We start from the raw sequence: 25,806 nt of genomic DNA, 5'->3' as shown, positions 1-25,806 counted from the left end.
CAATTAACAAGTCGGACATGTCCGGGTTTCCTAGCATGTGAAAACGGCTTTAAATTGAAGAGCGGAGTACTCAGTGTTTTCACATTCAAAAGTTTTTGCTCTTATATAAACTTATATAGGCCTATCCCAAGGAAAACTACTTTGAAAATTGTAACATGTGTCACTAATGTTTCTGAATGATTTATCATGCTGTTTTGTTGACATTATGGCCCGGTGATGCTCGATTTGAACTGGGCTTACCTTCCTCACCGCTTTTGCCCGGTGAAGTAACAGGCCAACGCCCGATTGAAACGCTATTAGCGCGCCCACCGCTAACTAGCTAGCCATTTCACATCTGTTACATGAGCTGACAAGTAAAAAATCTGTTGTTCTGCCCCAGAATAAAGCAGTCAAAGAACCCTTTGGGTTTCATTTTTTAACTACACTCCATTTTAATAATATAATGCCTAACAATAACAACAATATTTTAGTTGTCAGTGCTTATTATGATTTTAGTGGCAAAGCAGAATATATATATATTTTTAAATGAGGTAAACTCCCAGCAGAGTCAAGTCTGGGAATTTGTTCTTAAATGACTTGCCTAGTTACATAACATGTAAAAAAAATATTCACCACATAAACCAAGGTATGAATAGTGTCATGTGGATGCTGTACAATTACTCTTTTTGGGATATAACAGGAAACCTGTTCAATCACCATGTACTGCAAAATCATTCTGGCTATGGATACAAAGAACATCAACACATGTACATCAACACACCATTGGACTTGGACTTGACTCTGCTGGGAGTTTACCTCATATTTAGAAAAAATATATATTCTGCTTTGCCACTAAAATCATAAGAAACACTGACAACTAAAATATTGTTATTGTTATTCATTTGATTATTAATAATAACAGGGGAGGGGGGGTGTAGTTAGAAATGAATCCCAAAAGGTTCTTTGAGGGGCTCCCGAGTGGCGCAGCGGTCTAAGGCACTGCGTCTAAGGCACTGTTCGATTCTAGGCTGTATCACAACTGGCCATGAATGGGAGTCCCATAGGGTGGCGCACAAGTGGCCCAGCGGCGTCTGGGTTAGGGTTTGGCTGGGATAGGCCGTCATTGTAAATAAGAATTGTTCTTAACTGACTTGTCTAATTAAATAAAAACATATATTTTTAAATAAATTAAAGGGGTTCTTCAACAGTTTCAATTTGAAGAACCCCTAAGGATAGTCCAAGAACCTTTTCTTTTTAGAGTGCACCAAACATGCCAAAATGCGTCGCCAGTGTGTTGAACTGCGGCCAGGCAAATAGGCATACAAAAAAACTTTAAACAATCAAAGCTCTTACAAAACTGTTTGTTTCCGACTTTACGAGGTGCATATGAACGCAGCATCACCTCTGTTCGAACTTCGCGAACAACCCAGCATTTTTGATCCCCACTGGCACCCGTACCTCTAGAAAGGTAGCAAGATGGCTGCGGAGCCGAACAAGACAGAAATTCTGACCATTTTTAAAAGACTACGGTCTATTCCAACTAACAAGGTAACACGAATAAGTGCTTAGTGTCTATTCACTCGTTTATTGATCCGTTATTGGAGGTGGAACGTAGACCAGAAAAATGATCAGTTCCATCCGTCTACGGTAGCAAGCTGGTCTCTGCCTGGGCCTTACGACGGCCAGCAAGAAGCTGACGTTAGCTCACTAGGCTAGCAGAGCAGCTAACTTTCTTATCTAAATCGGCCACGTATACTATGCTATGTATCGTCAACGCACCCTGCTTTTCTAACCTAGTTAACCAGTCTGGTGACTTGTTTATTTGAGCCAGAACGAGTAGGGACGGGGCCAATGTCTGAGAGAGATTGTCTAACGTTAGCACCAAAGCCAACGCAATTGGATTCCTAACAAACGTTAGCTAGCCATTATGTTATTTTTCTTTCAATCCAGATGTCCAGCTAATAAACTATTACCAAAATGCAAAGTTGCCTAGCTTAAACGTACCAAGCTAAATTCCCGGGGTCGACTAACGTTGCCTCATCCATAGTCGAGAACTACCTTTTGCGACTGATGTTATCTTCTTCCCAGGGGAACTTTAAGAGCCCGGACGCTCCGTATGAACTTGAACACGCATCACTTGCGCTACGGTTTTCGAAATAAGGAACCTATCTTTCATATCAGCGAGAAATAATTTTCAAAAAGGTAAAGTACTATACACCTTTTTATATTCGTCTCCCCACACGGCCATATCTCCATGTTACAGCGTGTGTTGACGGCCTCAACTGCAGACCACCTGTAACCATGCCAGCCCAGGACCTCCACATCTGGCTTCTTCACCTGTGGAGGGAGGTGTTGGGTGCTGAGAAGTATTTCTGTCTGTAATAAAGCCCTTTTGGGTTGGAAAAACTCATTCTGATTGGTTGGGCCGGGCTGCCAAGTTGGTTGGCCTATGCCCTCCCAGGCCCACCCATGGCGGCACCCCTGCCCAGTCGTGAAATACATTGATTAGGGCCTAATGAATTTATTTAAATTGACTGATTTCCTTAAATGAACTGTAACTCAGTAAAATCTTTGAAATTGTGTTTATATTTTTGTTCAGTATATAAGGTCACTCATTGGACCTTAAGGACTAACGGTAGGCTTGCCTACATTCCTTAAGAGTACATTCTTGGGTCGACTGGACCAGAATTGGGCCTTACAGGAGACGTTGATATGGCAAATCTCCTTTAAGCCCAGGAAGCAGGCATTCAGCTTGCCATTATTGACTATTACAACTCCCATATAGCGGCTACCAGAGGTTACAGACATTACCCTGGTTCTATGAGTGAAGCGCAATTTTGTTGTTTCTCTCGTGACCCCATTTTTCAAATCAAGCAACCCCTAGTTTGGGAAACGCTGCATTATGTTGACCAGATGGTCGAGTGGTCGCTCTGTCAGTGGAAATACAGTCGTGAGGAGGTGCGATGAGGTGGGACCATTCTAGCCAATGGGGGTGGCAGGGTAGCCTAGTGGTTGCGAGTTCGAATCCCCAAGCTGACAAGGTCGTTCTGCCCCTGAACAAGGTAGTTAACCCACTAGGCCATCATTGAAAATAAGAATTTGTTCTTAACTGACTTGCCTAGTTAAATAAAGGTAAAAAATAAAATATGAGAGAGGGCAGATGGTCTTTGCTATCTGGGATCATTGGGACTCTGACGTTACTCCATTGAAGTTGACATGAAATAAGGTTAGGGTTTAGGCAGGGATGTCTGGATAGCACTAAACCAAGCAGAACTCCAATATGAAGTGTTTTTTTCCCCTCAAATTTGGCCCGGATGTCACGTGTCAGGTACTTATATCAGTAGCAAGTTAAATATTACAAAACGTCAATTAGATCAATTACGGCTCATGTAGCAAATAAGCCATTACATTTTTTGTTGACCAAATTCAACTCTCATTGACCTTCGACTCTCAACGCCTCGCTTGGTGGGCAAGTTTTTTGTTGAAAATTGCCACCTGATGGAGGAGACAGATTTTTTTTTTGCAGTTTCCCCTCTCGCATCGCCTCTTCCTCTGATGGGTTGCATCTCAATAGTCTAAAATATGTTACTTTTCCTCTCGCGTTGCCTCGTCCTCTGATGGGTTGTATCTCAATAGTCTAAAATATGTTACTTTTCTGTGTAATCTTCCTTAATTAAAACAGCTGATTTAAATAGGATGGAACACTATCAGTCGGACTTCCTCAGCAGTAGAAAGAACAACTTATTGAGATGAACTCACGGCCATTTTTATCTCAGCTATACATTCACTGATAGCCAAGTTTAAAAAGCAGGAAAGCTATTGGACATCCAATCCTTGAGGCGCCGATAATATGTAGGACCTGAGATCTTGTGTAAATAACTCTTGAGTTTAGTCATTGACAATGAACAGGGCTTTATGGTTAATGTACGAGTGTGTCCCATGTCTGTAACTACACAGCTTGTTCTCTTCCCTGTTTAAGACCACATCCAGACATGTCTGCTGTAGGTATGTAGCTAGCTAACTAGGCAGTGTATTGTGTGTTTGTTTCTGTGCAAGGCGTGCTTTGACTGTGCTGCCAAGAACCCCAGCTGGGCCAGTATACCATATGGAGTGTTTCTGTGCATCGACTGCTCTGGCATTCATCGCTCTCTAGGAGTGCACCTCAGCTTTATCAGGTAGCCTGTCTGTCTGTCTCTCTGTCTCTGTCTCTCTGTCTGTCTGTCTGTCTGTCTCTCTCACACACACCATGGCTCGACAATCACAAGTTTTACTGTCATACACTGTCAAGGAGAACATTTGATACAATCCCCATGTTGTTTTGTTCTTCATCTCAGATCCACTGAGCTCGACTCCAACTGGAACTGGTTTCAGCTGAGATGTATGCAGGTCGGAGGCAACGCCAACGCGGTACGTCAACACGATAACATTCCATTATATATAGACGTTGAACAACACACAACTTTAAACGGGGACCTGCTCTGGATCTGACTCTCTCCCTTCTTGTCTGTGTCCTCCTGGTGAAGACGGCCTTCTTCCGCCAGCATGGCTGCTCCACCAACGACACTACCGCCAAGTACAACAGCCGCGCGGCACAGATGTACCGAGAGAAGATCCGACAGCAAGCCAACGCGGCGCTGTCCAAATATGGGTCTGAGGTGAGTGTGGGCTCAGCTTCAACGGTCACCCAAACGTACCATACCTTATGTAGCATGTATGCATGTAACAACTCACCCTTAACCCAGCATTTTAAACCAGGCTCACAGTGATACATCCCTACTCCCAAGTTGTGGTTGTAACCACTATACCACTGAACATTGAGCTTTTGGAATTACACCATGTTTGTTTAAATTCCTACTGATATTATTATGTCTTATGGTTATCTATATAGATCTATATTATTATGTCTTATGGTTACCTATATATTATTATGTCTTATGGTTATCTATATAGGTCTATATATTATTATGTCTTATGGTTACCTATATAGATCTATATATTATTATGTCTTATGGTTATCTATATATTATTATGTCTTATGGTTATCTATATAGATCTATATATTATTATGTCTTATGGTTACCTATATAGATCTATATATTATTATGTCTTATGGTTACCTATATAGATCTATATATTATTATGTCTTATGGTTATCTATATATTATTATGTCTTATGGTTATCTATATAGATCTATATATTATTATGTCTTATGGTTACCTATATAGATCTATATATTATTATGTCTTATGGTTATCTATATATTATTATGTCTTATGGTTATCTATATATTATTATGTCTTATGGTTATCTATATATTATTATGTCTTATGGTTATCTATATAGATCTATATATGATTATTGTTATGTCTTATGGTTATCTATATATTATTATGTCTTATGGTTATCTAAATAGATCTATATATTATTATGTCTTATGGTTATCTATATAGGTCTATATATTCCTACGGTGATATTATTCCTCCACTGAGAAGGCAACGAACTCCCCCTCTCTCGTCCCTCTCACAGCCACCCATATCAGCTACACATGGGCCTGTTGAGTCACCAGCGAGTGGGCAAACTCCACGTGTGATGTCACCGGCAGCATTAATTAATGTCTTGTGGATAGACCACACGATACATAATTACCCACAAACACCATATCTGTTCTTATTGGTGCAGCTGCATGCAGATGCACTTCCAGGTCCTCACAAGGCTTTTGCAGATACCAAATCAGATTTGAATGTGCTGTGAGTGTGTAGAGGTGTTTCATATTTTAACTCGCTAGTTTCAGAATCATCAACTATGGTTTTCGGTTTGGGCCAAACTGTTTAAGCAGGTGTGATAGGGCTGAGCTGTATTTAAAATGGGAAATCAATACGGTCCCTATGACCAGCATATTCCTTTCCCAAATCTAGTGGGTGTAGACTCATGAAGTCTATATCTATAGAGGACAGGGGTTGATTTGGCTCTGGGCCATCTAAATCACATGTATTTATAAAGCCCTTCTTACATCATCAGATGTCATAAAGTGCTATACAGAAACCCAGACTAAAACCCCAAACAGCAAGCAATGCAGATGTAGAAGCACGGTGGCTAGGAAAAACTCCCTAGAAATGCAGGAACCTAGGAAGAAACCTAGAGAGGAACCAGGCTCTGAGGGGAGGCAGGCCAGTCCTCTTCTGGCTGTGCCGGGTGGAGACTATAAGAGTAAATGGCCATTAAGGCCAGATGGTTCTTCAAGATGTTAAAATGTTCATAGATGACCAGCAGGGTCAAATAATAATCACAGTGGTTTCTGGGGGTGCAGCAGGTCAGCACCTCAGGAGTAAATGTCAGTTGTCGGTGTGAATGGCGTCCGTTAACCCTTCCTCTTTCTCTCTCAGCTGTGGATCGACCAATCCAGTGTGAGCAGCCAGCCTGCCGCCCCAGAGAAGAGACAGGCAGACTTCTTTACTGAGCATACTCAGGTAGGCCTGAGGGCTACTGTTCAAATCACACCAATCACACCAGTGTTTTGTGCTTCTGTGTTCATTCTGTGGGTGCAGTAGTGTTGGTTCTGTGTGTATGTGTTGTTATTTGATGTGACTGAATTGGTGTGTTTGCAGCCTTCAAACAGCTGGGACGTGACGGCTCCTTCCCTGACAGAACACAATGGAACCCTCACTCCTCAACTATTGGAGGACACACCCAAAGCCCCCCACACCGCCAGCACTCGTGAGTCTCTCTCTCACACACACACACACACACACACACACACACACACACACACACACACACACACACACACACACACACACACACACAGTCCCCCCTCTCCTATCCTTTTGTCTGGAGCTTTCCCATATGTTTCTGAGGTTGAATTAGACAGTTGATGTGTGATTGTATTTGCCATTCTCAGAGCTGGAGGAAGGACCAAGCATTGAGGGACTGAGCACTGAGCAATCTCCCAAAGTCACTATGGGTAAGTCATCAGCCAACATCCTGTTCCTCCTCTGCCTCCTTTCACATGACAACAGCTCCTCCCCTCACCTCTCAATGATCTTTGCTGACCTTAAAAACAAGGAATAGGTGATGGTTACAACCATTTACAGACCTCAATATCCACAGTAACCCCCCCCCCCCCCCTAATATTCTTGCAAGGATGCTCTTGTTGGCTCTTCCCAGAATTGGAGACCCCCCTTAGACGTTTGGACCAGGCACCAAATTGTCCCGACCCCTCCCATACATAGCCCACCCTGTAATACAGTCACTGGAGGTTTTCCATATGACCGTGGAGCCCTCAGTAACACCTGTGTCTGCTTTGTCCGTAGAGGACTCCATGCGTTTGTCGTCAGATCAACCACAGCTACCCAAAGGTGATTGGAACGCCTTTTTAAAAGCTGCCGTTAGCCCATTGGCTGGCCAGATTTTCAGGAAGCATGGTTGGTTCTGTGCTTGACTGACACCTCACCTGATTGTGACACGCAGGCTTAAGCCCATCCCTCGCAGCTCTGACTAAAATGTACGACTGCCAAGGCTTTCTTCTTTCTTCCAGTCTCCTAACATTAATACAACAGTCAGACAACCCCTATTCAACATGTAGCCTCGGTCACAGACCTAGCAGACTTACAGTGCCTTTCATTCAACATGTTGCCTCGGTCACAGACCTAGCAGGCTTACAGTGCCTTTCATTCAACACGTAGCCTCGGTCACAGACCTAGCAGACTTACAGTGCCTTTCAGTCAACATGTAGCCTCGGTCACAGACCTAGCAGACTTACAGTGCCTTTCATTCAACATGTAGCCTCGGTCACAGACCTAGCAGACTTACAGTGCCTTTCAGTCAACATGTGGCCTCGGTCACAGACCTAGCAGACTTACAGTGCCTTTCATTCAACATGTAGCCTCGGTCACAGACCTAGCAGACTTACAGTGCCTTTCAGTTAACATGTAGCCTCGGTCACAGACCTAGCAGACTTACAGTGCCTTTCAGTCAACATGTAGCCTCGGTCACAGACCTAGCAGACTTACAGTGCCTTTCAGTCAACATGTAGCCTCGGTCACAGACCTAGCAGACTTTGTGTCTTTCAGTCAACATGTAGCCTCGGTCACAGACCTAGCAGACTTACAGTGCCTTTCAGTCAACATGTAGCCTCGGTCACAGACCTAGCAGACTTAGTGTCTTTCAGTCAACATGTAGCCTCGGTCACAGACCTAGCAGACTTAGTGTCTTTCAGTCAACATGTAGCCTCGGTCACAGACCTAGCAGACTTACAGTGCCTTTCAGTCAACATGTAGCCTCGGTCACAGACCTAGCAGACTTACAGTGCCTTTCAGTCAACATGTAGCCTCGGTCACAGACCTAGCAGACTTAGTGTCTTTCAGTCAACATGTAGCCTCGGTCACAGACCTAGCAGACTTACAGTGCCTTTCAGTCAACATGTAGCCTCGGTCACAGACCTAGCAGACTTAGTGTCTTTCAGTCAACATGTAGCCTCGGTCACAGACCTAGCAGACTTAGTGTCTATCAGTCAACATGTAGCCTCGGTCACAGACCTAGCAGACTTACAGTGCCTTTCAGTCAACATGTAGCCTCGGTCACAGACCTAGCAGACTTACAGTGCCTTTCATTCAACATGTAGCCTCGGTCACAGACCTAGCAGACTTACAGTGCCTTTCAGTTAACATGTAGCCTCGGTCACAGACCTAGCAGACTTACAGTGCCTTTCAGTCAACATGTAGCCTCGGTCACAGACCTAGCAGACTTAGTGTCTTTCAGTCAACATGTAGCCTCGGTCACAGACCTAGCAGACTTAGTGTCTATCAGTCAACATGTAGCCTCGGTCACAGACCTAGCAGACTTACAGTGTCTATCAGTCAACATGTAGCCTCGGTCACAGACCCAGCAGACTTAGTGTCTATCAGTCAACATATAGCCTCGGTCACAGACCTAGCAGACTTAGTGTCTATCAGTCAACATGTAGCCTCGGTCACAGACCTAGCAGACTTAGTGTCTATCAGTCAACATGTAGCCTCGGTCACAGACCTAGCAGACTTAGTGTCTATCAGTCAACATGTAGCCTCGGTCACAGACCTAGCAGACTTGGTGTCTATCAGTCAACATGTAGCCTCGGTCACAGACCTTGCAGACTTACAGTGCCTTTCAGTTAACATGTAGCCTCGGTCACAGACCTAACAGACTTACAGTGCCTTTCATTCAACATGTAGCCTCGGTCACAGACCTAGCAGACTTAGTGTCTATCAGTCAACATGTAGCCTCGGTCACAGACCCAGCAGACTTAGTGTCTATCAGTCAACATGTAGCCTCGGTCACAGACCCAGCAGACTTAGTGTCTATCAGTCAACATGTAGCCTCGGTCACAGACCCAGCAGACTTAGTGTCTATCAGTCAACATGTAGCCTCGGTCACAGACCTAGCAGACTTACAGTGCCCCTCAGTCAACATGTAGCCTCGGTCACAGACCTAGCAGACTTAGTGTCTATCAGTCAACATGTAGCCTCGGTCACAGACCTAGCAGACTTACAGTGCCTTTCAGTCAACATGTAGCCTCGGTCACAGACCTAGCAGACTTAGTGTCTTTCAGTCAACATGTAGCCTCGGTCACAGACCTAGCAGACTTACAGTGCCTTTCAGTCAACATGTAGCCTCGGTCACAGACCTAGCAGACTTAGTGTCTTTCAGTCAACATGTAGCCTCGGTCACAGACCTAGCAGACTTAGTGTCTTTCAGTCAACATGTAGCCTCGGTCACAGACCTAGCAGACTTACAGTGCCTTTCAGTCAACATGTAGCCTCGGTCACAGACCTAGCAGACTTAGTGTCTTTCAGTCAACATGTAGCCTCGGTCACAGACCTAGCAGACTTACAGTGCCTTTCAGTCAACATGTAGCCTCGGTCACAGACCTAGCAGACTTAGTGTCTTTCAGTCAACATGTAGCCTCGGTCACAGACCTAGCAGACTTACAGTGCCTTTCAGTCAACATGTAGCCTCGGTCACAGACCTAGCAGACTTAGTGTCTTTCAGTCAACATGTAGCCTCGGTCACAGACCTAGCAGACTTAGTGTCTTTCAGTCAACATGTAGTCTCGGTCACAGACCTAGCAGACTTACAGTGCCTTTCAGTCAACATGTAGCCTCGGTCACAGACCTAGCAGACTTACAGTGCCTTTCAGTCAACATGTAGCCTCGGTCACAGACCCAGCAGACTTAGTGTCTATCAGTCAACATGTAGCCTCGGTCACAGACCTAGCAGACTTAGTGTCTATCAGTCAACATGTAGCCTCGGTCACAGACCTAGCAGACTTGGTGTCTATCAGTCAACATGTAGCCTCGGTCACAGACCTAGCAGACTTAGTGTCTATCAGTCAACATGTAGCCTCGGTCACAGACCCAGCAGACTTAGTGTCTATCAGTCAACATGTAGCCTCGGTCACAGACCTAGCAGACTTAGTGTCTTTCAGTCAACATGTAGCCTCGGTCACAGACCTAGCAGACTTACAGTGCCTTTCAGTCAACATGTAGCCTCGGTCACAGACCTAGCAGACTTAGTGTCTTTCAGTCAACATGTAGCCTCGGTCACAGACCTAGCAGACTTACAGTGCCTTTCAGTCAACATGTAGCCTCGGTCACAGACCTAGCAGACTTAGTGTCTTTCAGTCAACATGTAGCCTCGGTCACAGACCTAGCAGACTTAGTGTTTTTCAGTCAACATGTAGTCTCGGTCACAGACCTAGCAGACTTACAGTGCCTTTCAGTCAACATGTAGCCTCGGTCACAGACCTAGCAGACTTACAGTGCCTTTCAGTCAACATGTAGCCTCGGTCACAGACCTAGCAGACTTAGTGTCTCTCAGTCAACATGTAGCCTCGGTCACAGACCTAGCAGACTTACAGTGCCTTTCAGTCAACATGTAGCCTCGGTCACAGACCTAGCAGACTTACAGTGCCTTTCATTCAACATGTAGCCTCGGTCACAGACCTAGCAGACTTACAGTGCCTTTCAGTCAACATGTAGTCTCGGTCACAGACCTAGCAGACTTACAGTGCCTTTCAGTCAACATGTAGCCTCGGTCACAGACCTAGCAGACTTAGTGTCTATCAGTCAACATGTAGCCTCGGTCACAGACCCAGCAGACTTAGTGTCTATCAGTCAACATGTAGCCTCGGTCACAGACTTAGCAGACTTACAGTGTCTATCAGTCAACATGTAGCCTCGGTCACAGACCCAGCAGACTTAGTGTCTATCAGTCAACATATAGCCTCGGTCACAGACCTAGCAGACTTAGTGTCTATCAGTCAACATGTAGCCTCGGTCACAGACCTAGCAGACTTAGTGTCTATCAGTCAACATGTAGCCTCGGTCACAGACCTAGCAGACTTAGTGTCTATCAGTCAACATGTAGCCTCGGTCACAGACCCAGCAGACTTAGTGTCTATCAGTCAACATGTAGCCTCGGTCACAGACCCAGCAGACTTAGTGTCTATCAGTCAACATGTAGCCTCGGTCACAGACCTAGCAGACTTAGTGTCTATCAGTCAACATGTAGCCTCGGTCACAGACCTTGCAGACTTACAGTGCCTTTCAGTTAACATGTAGCCTCGGTCACAGACCTAGCAGACTTACAGTGCCTTTCAGTCAACATGTAGCCTCGGTCACAGACCTAGCAGACTTAGTGTCTTTCAGACAACATGTAGCCTCGGTCACAGACCTAGCAGACTTAGTGTCTCTCAGTCAACATGTAGCCTCGGTCACAGACCTAGCAGACTTACAGTGCCTTTCAGTCAACATGTAGCCTCGGTCACAGACCTAGCAGACTTAGTGTCTTTCAGTCAACATGTAGCCTCGGTCACAGACCCAGCAGACTTAGTGTCTATCAGTCAACATGTAGCCTCGGTCACAGACCCAGCAGACTTAGTGTCTATCAGTTAACATGTAGCCTCGGTCACAGACCCAGCAGACTTAGTGTCTATCAGTTAACATGTAGCCTCGGTCACAGACCCAGCAGACTTAGTGTCTATCAGTCAACATGTAGCCTCGGTCACAGACCCAGCAGACTTAGTGTCTATCAGTCAACATGTAGCCTCGGTCACAGACCTAGCAGACTTACAGTGCCTTTCAGTCAACATGTAGCCTCGGTCACAGACCTAGCAGACTTAGTGTCTTTCAGTCAACATGTAGCCTCGGTCACAGACCCAGCAGACTTAGTGTCTATCAGTCAACATGTAGCCTCGGTCACAGACCCAGCAGACTTAGTGTCTATCAGTTAACATGTAGCCTCGGTCACAGACCCAGCAGACTTAGTGTCTATCAGTTAACATGTAGCCTCGGTCACAGACCCAGCAGACTTAGTGTCTATCAGTCAACATGTAGCCTCGGTCACAGACCTTGCAGACTTACAGTGCCTTTCAGTTAACATGTAGCCTCGGTCACAGACCTAGCAGACTTACAGTGCCTTTCAGTCAACATGTAGCCTCGGTCACAGACCTAGCAGACTTAGTGTCTTTCAGTCAACATGTAGCCTCGGTCACAGACCTAGCAGACTTAGTGTCTCTCAGTCAACATGTAGCCTCGGTCACAGACCTAGCAGACTTACAGTGCCTTTCAGTCAACATGTAGCCTCGGTCACAGACCTAGCAGACTTAGTGTCTATCAGTCAACATGTAGCCTCGGTCACAGACCCAGCAGACTTAGTGTCTATCAGTTAACATGTAGCCTCGGTCACAGACCCAGCAGACTTAGTGTCTATCAGTTAACATGTAGCCTCGGTCACAGACCCAGCAGACTTAGTGTCTATCAGTCAACATGTAGCCTCGGTCACAGACCTAGCAGACTTAGTGTCTATCAGTCAACATGTAGCCTCGGTCACAGACCCAGCAGACTTAGTGTCTATCAGTCAACATGTAGCCTCGGTCACAGACATAGCAGACTTACAGTGCCATTCAGTCAACATGTAGCCTCGGTCACAGACCTAGCAGACTTACAGTGCCTTTCAGTCAACATGTAGCCTCGGTCACAGACCTAGCAGACTTAGTGTCTATCAGTCAACATGTAGCCTCGGTCACAGACCCAGCAGACTTAGTGTCTATCAGTCAACATGTAGCCTCGGTCACAGACCTAGCAGACTTAGTGTCTATCAGTCAACATGTAGCCTCGGTCACAGACCTAGCAGACTTACAGTGCCTTTCAGTCAACATGTAGCCTCGGTCACAGACCTAGCAGACTTAGTGTCTATCAGTCAACATGTAGCCTCGGTCACAGACCTAGCAGACTTAGTGTCTATCAGTCAACATGTAGCCTCGGTCACAGACCTTGCAGACTTACAGTGCCTTTCAGTTAACATGTAGCCTCGGTCACAGACCTAGCAGACTTACAGTGCCTTTCATTCAACATGTAGCCTCGGTCACAGACCTAGCAGACTTAGTGTCTATCAGTCAACATGTAGCCTCGGTCACAGACCCAGCAGACTTAGTGTCTATCAGTCAACATGTAGCCTCGGTCACAGACCCAGCAGACTTAGTGTCTATCAGTCAACATGTAGCCTCGGTCACAGACCCAGCAGACTTAGTGTCTATCAGTCAACATGTAGCCTCGGTCACAGACCTAGCAGACTTACAGTGTCTATCAGTCAACATGTAGCCTCGGTCACAGACCCAGCAGACTTAGTGTCTATCAGTCAACATATAGCCTCGGTCACAGACCTAGCAGACTTAGTGTCTATCAGTCAACATGTAGCCTCGGTCACAGACCTAGCAGACTTAGTGTCTATCAGTCAACATGTAGCCTCGGTCACAGACCTAGCAGACTTACAGTGCCTTTCAGTCAACATGTAGCCTCGGTCACAGACCTAGCAGACTTAGTGTCTTTCAGTCAACATGTAGCCTCGGTCACAGACCTAGCAGACTTACAGTGCCTTTCAGTCAACATGTAGCCTCGGTCACAGACCTAGCAGACTTAGTGTCTTTCAGTCAACATGTAGCCTCGGTCACAGACCTAGCAGACTTACAGTGCCTTTCAGTCAACATGTAGCCTCGGTCACAGACCTAGCAGACTTAGTGTCTTTCAGTCAACATGTAGCCTCGGTCACAGACCTAGCAGACTTAGTGTTTTTCAGTCAACATGTAGTCTCGGTCACAGACCTAGCAGACTTACAGTGCCTTTCAGTCAACATGTAGCCTCGGTCACAGACCTAGCAGACTTACAGTGCCTTTCAGTCAACATGTAGCCTCGGTCACAGACCTAGCAGACTTAGTGTCTTTCAGTCAACATGTAGCCTCGGTCACAGACCTAGCAGACTTACAGTGCCTTTCAGTCAACATGTAGCCTCGGTCACAGACCTAGCAGACTTACAGTGCCTTTCATTCAACATGTAGCCTCGGTCACAGACCTAGCAGACTTACAGTGCCTTTCAGTCAACATGTAGCCTCGGTCACAGACCTAGCAGACTTACAGTGCCTTTCAGTCAACATGTAGCCTCGGTCACAGACCTAGCAGACTTAGTGTCTATCAGTCAACATGTAGCCTCGGTCACAGACCCAGCAGACTTAGTGTCTATCAGTCAACATGTAGCCTCGGTCACAGACCTAGCAGACTTACAGTGTCTATCAGTCAACATGTAGCCTCGGTCACAGACCCAGCAGACTTAGTGTCTATCAGTCAACATATAGCCTCGGTCACAGACCTAGCAGACTTAGTGTCTATCAGTCAACATGTAGCCTCGGTCACAGACCTAGCAGACTTAGTGTCTATCAGTCAACATGTAGCCTCGGTCACAGACCTAGCAGACTTAGTGTCTATCAGTCAACATGTAGCCTCGGTCACAGACCCAGCAGACTTAGTGTCTATCAGTCAACATGTAGCCTCGGTCACAGACCCAGCAGACTTAGTGTCTATCAGTCAACATGTAGCCTCGGTCACAGACCTAGCAGACTTAGTGTCTATCAGTCAACATGTAGCCTCGGTCACAGACCTTGCAGACTTACAGTGCCTTTCAGTTAACATGTAGCCTCGGTCACAGACCTAGCAGACTTACAGTGCCTTTCAGTCAACATGTAGCCTCGGTCACAGACCTAGCAGACTTAGTGTCTTTCAGTCAACATGTAGCCTCGGTCACAGACCTAGCAGACTTAGTGTCTCTCAGTCAACATGTAGCCTCGGTCACAGACCTAGCAGACTTACAGTGCCTTTCAGTCAACATGTAGCCTCGGTCACAGACCTAGCAGACTTAGTGTCTTTCAGTCAACATGTAGCCTCGGTCACAGACCCAGCAGACTTAGTGTCTATCAGTCAACATGTAGCCTCGGTCACAGACCCAGCAGACTTAGTGTCTATCAGTTAACATGTAGCCTCGGTCACAGACCCAGCAGACTTAGTGTCTATCAGTCAACATGTAGCCTCGGTCACAGACCTAGCAGACTTAGTGTCTATCAGTCAACATGTAGCCTCGGTCACAGACATAGCAGACTTACAGTGCCTTTCAGTCAACATGTAGCCTCGGTCACAGACCTAGCAGACTTACAGTGCCTTTCAGTCAACATGTAGCCTCGGTCACAGACCTAGCAGACTTAGTGTCTATCAGTCAACATGTAGCCTCGGTCACAGACCCAGCAGACTTAGTGTCTATCAGTCAACATGTAGCCTCGGTCACAGACCTAGCAGACTTAGTGTCTATCAGTCAATATGTAGCCTCGGTCACAGACCTAGCAGACTTAGTGTCTATCAGTCAACATGTAGCCTCGGTCACAGACCTAGCAGACTTAGTGTCTATCAGTCAACATGTAGCCTCGGTCACAGACCTAGCAGACTTAGTGTCTATCAGTCAACATGTAGCCTCGGTCACAGACCCAGCAGACTTAGTGTCTATCAGTCAACATGTAGCCTCGGTCACAGACCTAGCAGACTTAGTGTCTATCAGTCAACATGTAGCCTCGGTCACAGACCCAGCAGACTTAGTGTCTATCAGTCAACATGTAGCCTCGGTCACAGACCCAGCAGACTTAGTGTCTATCAGTCAACATGTAGCCTCGGTCACAGACCTAGCAGACTTAGTGTCTATCAGTCAACATGTAGCCTCGGTCACAGACCTTGCAGACTTACAGTGCCTTTCAGTTAACATGTAGCCTCGGTCACAGACCTAGCAGACTTACAGTGCCTTTCATTCAACATGTAGCCTCGGTCACAGACCTAGCAGACTTAGTGTCTATCAGTCAACATGTAGCCTCGGTCACAGACCCAGCAGACTTAGTGTCTATCAGTCAACATGTAGCCTCGGTCACAGACCCAGCAGACTTAGTTTCTATCAGTCAACATGTAGCCTCGGTCACAGACCCAGCAGACTTAGTGTCTATCAGTCAACATGTAGCCTCGGTCACAGACCTAGCAGACTTAGTGTCTTTCAGTCAACATGTAGCCTCGGTCACAGACCTAGCAGACTTAGTGTCTATCAGTCAACATGTAGCCTCGGTCACAGACCTAGCAGACTTAGTGTCTATCAGTCAACATGTAGCCTCGGTCACAGACCTAGCAGACTTAGTGTCTATCAGTCAACATGTAGCCTCGGTCACAGACCTAGCAGACTTAGTGTCTATCATAGGTTTTCACTCCCGTTGGACTTCTTCATGTTTTATTGTGTTACAAATTGGGGTTAAAATGTATTTAAATGTAATTTTTTCATTGCTGATCTACACAAAATAGTCTCATGTCAAAGTGAGGGATAAAATACTGTACAGACTTCCTTCTTTTGACTGTCATTTAGATCAGTATTGTGGAGTGACTACAATGTGGTTGAGCCATCCTTAGTTATGTCCCATCATCGCCGTTAAACCCTGGAGCTGTTTTAAAGTCACAGTAGGACTCATGATGACATCACTGCACGGTTTCCTTCCCGTCCGGCAGCTCAGTTAGGAAGGACGTCTGTATCTTTGTGTATCTAGTCAGTTGTACAACTGAAATGTGTCTGACCTTACAGAGGTTGAATGTTTGTGGTACCAAGAAAGGGTCATTCAACTCATGTTGACCCCTATTATTTCACACACGGAGGCCATGCAACTTATTGTGTGATTTGCTACACACATGTTTTCTGCTCAACTCATTTAGGCTTGCCTATATCTATACAATGAAGATATTTGAGATATTCATTATTCTTCATTTGTGAACATATAGATCATTTTATTTTCAGTTTGACATGGAGTATTTGGTATGGATCAATGATTTGGTGCTTATCATTTCAGTTCTACTTCGTATCAAAATGTGAAAGTCCAATGGGGTGAATACTTATTATAGTAACTGTGTGTCCCATAACTTTAGAATAACGTAAACTAATGAAACTATTTCTGTCAGGTGTATGACAATGGTGCTGTCCCTCAGCTGCAGTGATATAACACTGCTGGCTGTAGCACATGGCTTGTCTTCAAACGGCTCTGACTGGATAAAAGGACCGTTGGGATGCTATTTCTCAATCTGACTGTGTTGACGTGTTCTTCGTGTCGCGTCTGCTAAGGATACTGAATGTTTGCACCTTTTAACAAGTGGGGAACGTACAGCGGTTTGTGCGTTCACATGTATGGGGGGGTCACGTCTATGCATTTGTAGGGGTAAACATTGGTGTGTGTGTGTGTGTGTAGAACTCGCATTCCTTTTTCAAAGTTATGCAGAGCGATTACAACTCGGGAGTCCCTGGCCTGTCGCTGTCCACCAGTGTTCTAATGATGAGCTTTGTGTTACAGATGTGAAGCAATCCATCATTGGGAAAAAGAAGCCCAGCACTACTAAGAAAGGGGTAGGTTACACCCCCTTCAGCACTCAGACAGGGGGCTCTGCGTGAGGAGCAGGGTTTTGGCTGGTCACGTGATCTGATTAGGAAACACATGGAGCACTAGATCTGGCATGTAGTTAGGGCTCGGTGGTGTTCCTGGATAAGTCACGTTGACCACAAAAACAAATGTCCCAAATCAGAATCACCAAACCTGGCTAATGAATCACCAAACCTGGCTAATGAATCACCAAACCTGGCTAATGAATCACCAAACCTGGCTAATGAATCACCAAACCTGGCTAATGAATCACCAAACCTGGCTAATGAATCACCAAACCTGGCTAATGAATCACCAAACCTGGCTAATGAATCACCAAACCTGGCTAATGAATCACCAAACCTGGCTAATGAATCACCAAACCTGGCTAATGAATCACCAAACCTGGCTAATGAATCACCAAACCTGGCTAATGAATCACCAAACCTGGCTAATGAATCACCAAACCTGGCTAATGAATCACCAAACCTGGCTAATGAATCACCAAACCTGGCTAATGAATCACCAAACCTGGCTAATGAATCACCAAACCTGGCTAATGAATCACCAAACCTGGCTAATGAATCACCAAACCTGGCTAATGAATCACCAAACCTGGCTAATGAATCACCAAACCTGGCTAATGAATCACCAAACCTGGCTAATGAATCACCAAACCTGGCTAATGAATCACCAAACCTGGCTAATGAATCACCAAACCTGGCTAATGAATCAAGAGTGCGTTGATCAAACCATGAATGTAATACTACAACTTGTCCACTGGGGGGCAGTCATTTCCTCTATCTGTCCACAGCTGTGTGTAACCATCTCCTCTGTGCTCCTCTCTCCCTCCAGCTGGGTGCTAAGAAGGGCCTGGGGGCCCAGAAGGTGAGCAGTAAGAGCTTCTCGGAGGTGGAGAAACAGGCCCAGGTAGCCGAGAAGCAGAGAGAGGAGCAAGCAGCTGATGCTAAGAAACAGGCAGAGGAGTCCATGTGAGTGAACCACACAGTTTGACAGTCAGAGAGCATGGAAACGCCTCCGCACCAGATTCTGCTCTTCCTGCTGTTTGTGTTTACACTAAATTAATATTTGCTGTCTTCTCATGGCCAGACTGTTCAGAGGTTGGATAAATAATGCAGCCTACTTCTGCGTACAGAAAGTGAATGGAAGGAATCCTTTAGGACAGCAAGTAGTGACATCCGCTGGCTCAATAATCATATTATCGTGTAACTGACAATTATGGACCATAACCGTGGGGAAAAAGGATCATTATTGTCTTAATACATTTTACACACCGTGTGGAGTCCACGGCCTGACGAATTGAGGCTGTTCTAAGGACAAAGGGGATTGCAACTCGATATTAGATGGTGTTCCTAATGTTTTGTACACTCGGTGCCAAAGAATTATTAATGTTATAATCATTTTACGAGGAGAACAACATGGTCGGGAGGAGAATTTCCTAAAATTCAAAAATTGTTGCAAATGAATGTAGAACAATTGACAAATGTGTCTCTTTTTTGCAGTGTGGCCTCCATGCGCCTGGCCTACAAGGAGCTGGAGATTGACAGGAAGATGGACAACAAGAAGATGCAGAACATGGAGGGTAAGAAGAGAGAGCAGGCTGAGAGACTGGGCATGGGCTTCGGCAACCGCAGGTAATCAAGTTATCAGTGTTCAAACCATGTTTTCAAAGAACAGTAATGTTTCTCTCATGGAATAAGCGTTCCTTGAGCACTACAAATAGCAAATGAGTGCTGCCTGTTAGCATGTGCTACTGTAGGCTATAGCATTCCTGCTTAAACAATACTTTGGGATTTTGACAATGAGGCCCTTTTATCTACTTCCCCAGTCGTCAGATCAACACCTTTATCTACTTCCCCAGAGTCAGATGGACTCGTGGACACCATTTTTATAGTCCGAGTCAAGTTTGAAGGAAGTTAGAGAGAGTTTTGTGAGGCAATGCTAACTAGCGTTAGCGCAATGACTGGAAGTGTATGGGTATCTGCTAGCAGAGGTGTCAAACTGCACGCAGAGACATAAAAATGGTATCCAGGGGTTGATCTGACTCTGGGGAAGTAGATAAAGGTGTTGATCTGACTCTGGGGAAGTAGATAAAGGTGTTGATCTGACTCTGGGCAAGTAGATAAAGGTGTTGTTCTGACTCTGGGCAAGTAGAGAAAGGTGTTGTTCTGACTCTGGGCAAGTAGATAAAGGAGTTGATCTGACGACTCTGGGCAAGTAGATAAAAGAGTTGATCTGACGACTCTGGGGAAGTAGATAAAGGAGTTGATCTGACGACTCTGGGGAAGTAGATACAGGTGTTGATCCGACGACTCTGGGGAAGTAGATAAAGGAGTTGATCTGACGACTCTGGGGAAGTAGATAAAGGAGTTGATCTGACGACTCTGGGGAAGTAGATAAAGGAGTTGATCTGACGACTCTGGGGAAGTAGATAAAGGAGTTGATCTGACGACTCTTGGGAAGTAGATACAGGTGTTGATTTGACTCTGGGGTAGTAGATCAAGGAGTTGATCTGACGACTCTGGGGTAGTAGATCAAGGAGTTGATCTGACGACTCTGGGGAAGTAGATCAAGGAGTTGATCTGACGACTCTGGGGAAGTAGATACAGGTGTTGATCAGACTCTGGGGAAGTATGGCTTTAACTTCAGTGGTGTTTATGTGTTTACGGTGTCTGTGTGTGTGTAGATTGTGTTGCAGTACATTATTGTGTGCGGACATGACTTAAGTGTGTGTGTATTCTGCGTATTCCAGCACCATATCTCACTCCGTGATGTCAGAGATGCAGGTGATTGAGCAGGAGACGCCCTTGGGGGCCAAGTCCTCGCCTCGCTCCAAACTGGACATGTTGGATGAACCGGGCTTCTCCTCCGGACCCCCTAAGTACGTCACACCCCAAACAGATCGGAATGTCTTCTCCTATGGAGTAGTAGTGAAAAAATGTGTTTCTGTCCAATTCCAAATGGACTTCCAACCCCAAGCTAGCTACCGCCCAGGCACGGGGTTGTTGTATACAGCTGAAAGGATTGGATTGGTATTAACAATATGGTAATGGATCCAACTTGCCTTCTGATAGGCTTGATATACCTGTCTTCATCTTGCTAAGACACCTATCCAATCCTTTCATAATTATCTAAGAGCCTTGGGTCTATGGGTTAGGGGTAGAGCCTTGGGTCTGTGGGTTAGGGGTAGAGCCTTGGGTCTATGGGTTAGGGTTAGAGCCTTGGGTCTATGGGTTAGGGGTAGAGCCTTGGGTCTGTGGGTTAGGGGTAGAGCCTTGGTTCTATGGGTTAGGGGTAGAGCCTTGGTTCTATGGGTTAGGGGTAGAGCCTTGGTTCTATGGGTTAGGGGTAGAGCCTTGGTTCTATGGGTTAGGGGTAGAGCCTTGGGTCTATGGGTTAGGGGTAGAGCCTTGGGTCTATGGGTTAGGGGTAGAGCCTTGGTTCTATGGGTTAGGGGTAGAGCCTTGGGTCTGTGTAATATATCCCTTCATCTACCTCTGTTTCCTCAGATCTAATCCATTATGAATGTGTCCTTGTATCCCTACCTGACCAACATCTATCCCTGCCTCTGTGTGTGTTTTGTTGGGACAGGTACAAGGACAACCCGTTCACGGCGGGCGACGGCTTCGGGTCGCGGTGGGACTCTGATGGGGGAGTGGCCTCCTTCACCTCCTCCTGGGCCCTGGAGAATGAGGAGCCTAAAGAGGAGGTGACAATCTCCAGCATCCAGCCTATCGGAGAACGGCCCAGTCGGCGGAAGGCGGAGACGGCGGCGCCCCTGTCCGAGTCGAGCGAGGCCCGGCAGAAGTTTGCCAACGCCAAGGCCATCTCTTCCGACATGTTCTTTGGCCGCGAGAGCTATGCCGAGGTAAAGTTACACCACTGTATTACCAACAAATACCAAGCCACCTGTCAACTGAACGGAAACTTAAAAAGCAAAGCGTGCCGCATTTAAATTAGCTGGCTATTAAAGCCAGACGGCTAACGTTAGCAAGCTGACATTACAACATCAGGTGAGCTAACATTAGTAACCTAACCAATTCGCTATAGTACTTCTTCAGGCTAGGGTCCTTTTTTCTCAATTTCCGCCTGACTGACGTGCCCAAAGTAAACTGCCTGTTGCTCAGGCCCTGAAGCCAGGAGATGCATATAATTGGTACCATTGGAAAGAAAACACTTTGAAGTTTGTAGAAATGTTAAAATAATGTATGAGACTATAACACAATAGACATGGTAGGAGAAAATCCAAAGAAAAACCAACCAGATTTTTTTTTGAGAGCCCGTGCTGTTACAATGGAAAGTATAGGGGCATACTAAATTTCAGCTCCCATATTGCAATTCCTGTGGCTTCCACTGGGTGTCAGTAGTCTTTGTTCAAGGTTTCAGGCTTATTTCTTCCAAAACGAGTAAGAATAATGAGTTTTTACTACAGGGACACAGACTTGGAAATTCGTGTATATGCGCGCGATGAAAAGGACACGCACTTGCAAATATCATTTTTCTATTGAACATACTTCTTTCTGTATGAAATATTATAGTTTAATTACATTTTAGGGAATCTGAGGATTAAAATGAAACGTATTTTGACTTGTTGAAACAAAGTTTAGGGGTAGATTTTCAGATTCCCATCTTGGCATGTTGAACGAGTGGATTACTCAAATCGATGGCGCCAACTAAACTGACCTTTTGGGATATAAAGAAGGATTTTATCTAACAAAACTACACCGCATGTTATAGCTGGGACCCTTTGGATGATAAATCAGAGGAAAAAGTTCAAAAAGTAAGTGAATATTTAATCGCTATTTGTGAATTTATGAAACCTGTGCCGGTGTAAAAATATTTTGATGTGGGGTGCCGTCCTCAAACAATCGCATGGCATGCGTTCGCTGTAAAGCCTACTGTAAATCGGACAGTGCCGTTTAGATGAACAAGAATTTAAGCTTTCAACCGATATAAGACACTTGTATGGACCTCAATGTTTAATATCCGATATAAGACACTTGTATGAACCTAAATGTTTAATATCCGATATAAGACACTTGTATGGACCTAAATGTTTAATATCCATCATTTTTATGATGATTTATTTGAATTACGCGCCCTCCAGTTTCACCGGAAGTTGTGCCGTTCCTCAAGTTATAACACTTTCGTTGCTTACTGGACTCTGGCAATCTGTGTGAAATGTTTTTTATTACATTTTTTTATTTTACCTTTTATTTAACTAGGCAAGTCAGTTAAGAACAAATTCTTATTTTCAATGACGGCCTAGGAACAGTGGGTTAACTGCCTGTTCAGGGGCAGAACGACAGATTTGTCAGCTCGGGGATTCGAACTTGCAACCTTTCGGTTACTAGTCCAACACTCTAACCACTAGCCGCCCCGGCAGCTAACGAACTAACTGCTAATGTTTTCCCTCTACAATATGTGGTTCATTTTAATTTTCAATTAGGTGACAATTAGGCGTTGCTTGTTAAACAAGTGTATTCAGGGATCAAGTGTAGCTGGAGCTGGGCCTGGTTTAAGCTGGATGCCACTATAGAGGTGAAAGGAACACACCCCCCCCCTTCTCACTTTTTCAATACAGTTGATATAAAGGGGTAGGCCAGGTGTTCTCTCTGCCTGAAAGAGATCAATTATGCCAACAAAGGGTCTCATGCTCTGCTGGAACATTGTAGAACAGATATCCACAGGCAGATAGTGTACAATGCAGTAATGTGTAGCCCACAGATATGGCTAGGTTGTGTTGAACTTGACAGTAACACTTGTGTGTGAATGAGGGGAAATTATTATATTTTTTTACTCGGTGAATGTTAGTTTTGCACACATGTAGCCTTGTGCACTTGATCGATTTCTACTATAGTGGCCACTATAATAGCGCAAAAATATAATGCCTGTTTGTTTCATTCTATTTCTACTTTTAAGACGAGATGGTGTTGTTGTTGTGTCTTTGGCATTATTAAAACTGAAGACCTATTTATCAAATAACTCTCTAATTATTATTACGTGATTAAACTGATTAGTCATGTAACTGTAATTAACTAGGAAGTCGGGGCACCAAGGAAAATATTCAGATTACAAAGTTATAATTTTCCTAATATAACTTTTCAGATATTTTCATATCTGATCAATAGTCTTCTGATTAATGAATTCTTCTTTACCTCGTTAGTCTCATTCCAAACGTCGTAAATTGTTGGTTATCTGCACAAACCCAGTCTTCACTATGAGTCATCCATACATCAATTGTCTTAAAATCATTTATTTACTAACTAAGTAATTCACAGAAATGCATAAACAAACAGTAGATAGTTACAAGGAAATGATAGTAGAGTTTCCCTAGTGGGATAAACCGGCATCGCTGCTTGGTGTACAAAAGGGAAGTGGGGGTCAACTGAGATGAGACACTACAAAGTTGATAATTATAACAATTGAAATGCTAATCCTTTGCACATGAATGCTCACTCATTCGGGAACAATTGCAATCAATCAATATATTTACGCTCAGTGTGTTGTCGGGATCTCTGTTGAAAAGTTTGTTTCTGTTGGAGTGGGTCTTCTCTCTCTCTATCATGGTTAGAATAGATAGTTCCGAGTGACATTCATTCATGTCTTTGTAGAATAGATGTTTCAGCGGTTGTCGGTATTTGCGTTCAATGATACCGAATTCCTAGCTGCAGACTAGTAATTAATATCAAAGACTTGTTCTTATTCTGTCGGTATCGATAGTCTAAGAGTTTAACCACATGGTATGGTTAAAAGATTCAGTAGTCTGGTCTCAAACCTTGGCCCTCTCGTTATCGAGGTAAGCTGGTCTGCAACCTTTGTCCTCTCGTAATTGAGAGAAACATGGTCCGTTGAGAAATTCTCACGGTGGGGGTTTTATTCGGAAGAGCAGAAAAGGGCTGTCTCATGACGCCAAGTAATTTGCATACCGCCCAAACAGATCCACAGATGATGCAATCTCCATTGCACTCCACACTGCCCTTTCCCACCTGGACAAAAGGAACACCTATGTGAGAATGCTATTCATTGACTACAGCTCAGCGTTCACCATAGTACCATCAAAGCTAAGGAACCTGGGACTAAACACCTCCCTTTGCAACTGGATCCTGGACTTCCTGACGGGCTGCCCCCAGGTGGTGAGGGTAGGTAGCAACACATCTACCACGCTGATCCTCAACACTGGAGCTCCCCAAGGGTGTTGTGCTCAGTCCCCTCCTGTACTCCCTGTTCACCCACGACTGCATGGCGAGGCACGACTCCAACACCATCATTAAGTTTGCTGACAACACAACATTGGTAGGCCTGATCACCGACAACGATGGGAAAGCCTTTAGGGAGGAGGTCAGAGACCTGGTCGGATGGTGCCAGAATAACAACCTATCCCTCAACGTAACCAAGACCAAGGAAATTATTGTGGACTACAGGAAAAGGAGCACCTAGCACTTCCCCATTCTCATCGACGGGGCTGTAGTGGAGCAGGTTGAGAGCTTCAAATTCCTTGGTGTCCACATCAACAACAAACTAGAATGGTCCAAACACACCAAGACAGTCATTAAGAGGGCACGACAAAGCCTATTCCCCCTCAGGAAAAAAGAAAAAATCTAAAAAGATTTGGCATGGGTCCTGAGATCCTCAAAAGGTTCCACAGCTGCAACATCTGACCGGTTGCATCACTGCCTGGTACAGCATTTGTTTGGCCTCCGACCGCAAGGCACTTCAGAGGGTAGTGCGTACGGCCCAGTACATCACTGGGGCAAAGCTGCCTGCCGTCCAGGACCTCTACACCAGGCAGTGTCAGAGGAAGGCCCTGAAAATTGTCAAAGACCCTAGCCACCCCAGTCATAGACTGTTCTCTCTACTACTGCATGGCAAGCGGTACCGGAGTGCCAAGTCTAGGACAAAAAGGCTTCTCAACAGTTTTTACCCCCAAGCCATAAGACTCCTGAACAGGTGTTGACTAGTCTAATGAGATGGTGTTGTCTAGTCTAATGAGATGGTGTTGTTGGTGTTGACTAGTCTA

The 25,806-nt window shown here is 45.2% G+C and overlaps 1 protein-coding gene across 2 annotated transcripts in view; it reads left to right on the top strand.

The window, feature by feature from the left end:
* The first annotated feature begins 1,400 nt into the window (after positions 1–1,400).
* LOC116371599 (ADP-ribosylation factor GTPase-activating protein 2-like) overlaps positions 1,401–25,806 on the top strand; it is a 31,464-nt gene continuing 7,058 nt past the window's right edge. The window contains exons 1-13 of one of the 2 annotated variants that reach the window (XM_031820458.1): positions 1,401–1,527; positions 4,036–4,154; positions 4,314–4,386; positions 4,503–4,634; positions 6,364–6,447; positions 6,586–6,694; positions 6,879–6,941; positions 7,291–7,335; positions 17,700–17,752; positions 18,621–18,757; positions 19,289–19,420; positions 20,539–20,667; positions 21,378–21,654. In XM_031820458.1, the coding sequence (XP_031676318.1) occupies positions 1,456–1,527; positions 4,036–4,154; positions 4,314–4,386; positions 4,503–4,634; positions 6,364–6,447; positions 6,586–6,694; positions 6,879–6,941; positions 7,291–7,335; positions 17,700–17,752; positions 18,621–18,757; positions 19,289–19,420; positions 20,539–20,667; positions 21,378–21,654 (1,425 nt within the window). In that variant the 5' untranslated portion in view covers positions 1,401–1,455. The remainder of the gene's footprint in view (positions 1,528–4,035; positions 4,155–4,313; positions 4,387–4,502; positions 4,635–6,363; positions 6,448–6,585; positions 6,695–6,878; positions 6,942–7,290; positions 7,336–17,699; positions 17,753–18,620; positions 18,758–19,288; positions 19,421–20,538; positions 20,668–21,377; positions 21,655–25,806) is intronic. The other variant, XM_031820459.1, reaches the window with a different exon arrangement.

The sequence above is a fragment of the Oncorhynchus kisutch genome, unplaced genomic scaffold, assembly GCF_002021735.2.
Source record: "Oncorhynchus kisutch isolate 150728-3 unplaced genomic scaffold, Okis_V2 scaffold3402, whole genome shotgun sequence".
Classification (NCBI taxonomy): Eukaryota; Metazoa; Chordata; class Actinopteri; order Salmoniformes; family Salmonidae; genus Oncorhynchus; species Oncorhynchus kisutch.
The sequence above is the reverse complement of the archived record's forward strand: the minus strand, read 5'-3'. Positions and strand labels throughout refer to the sequence as shown.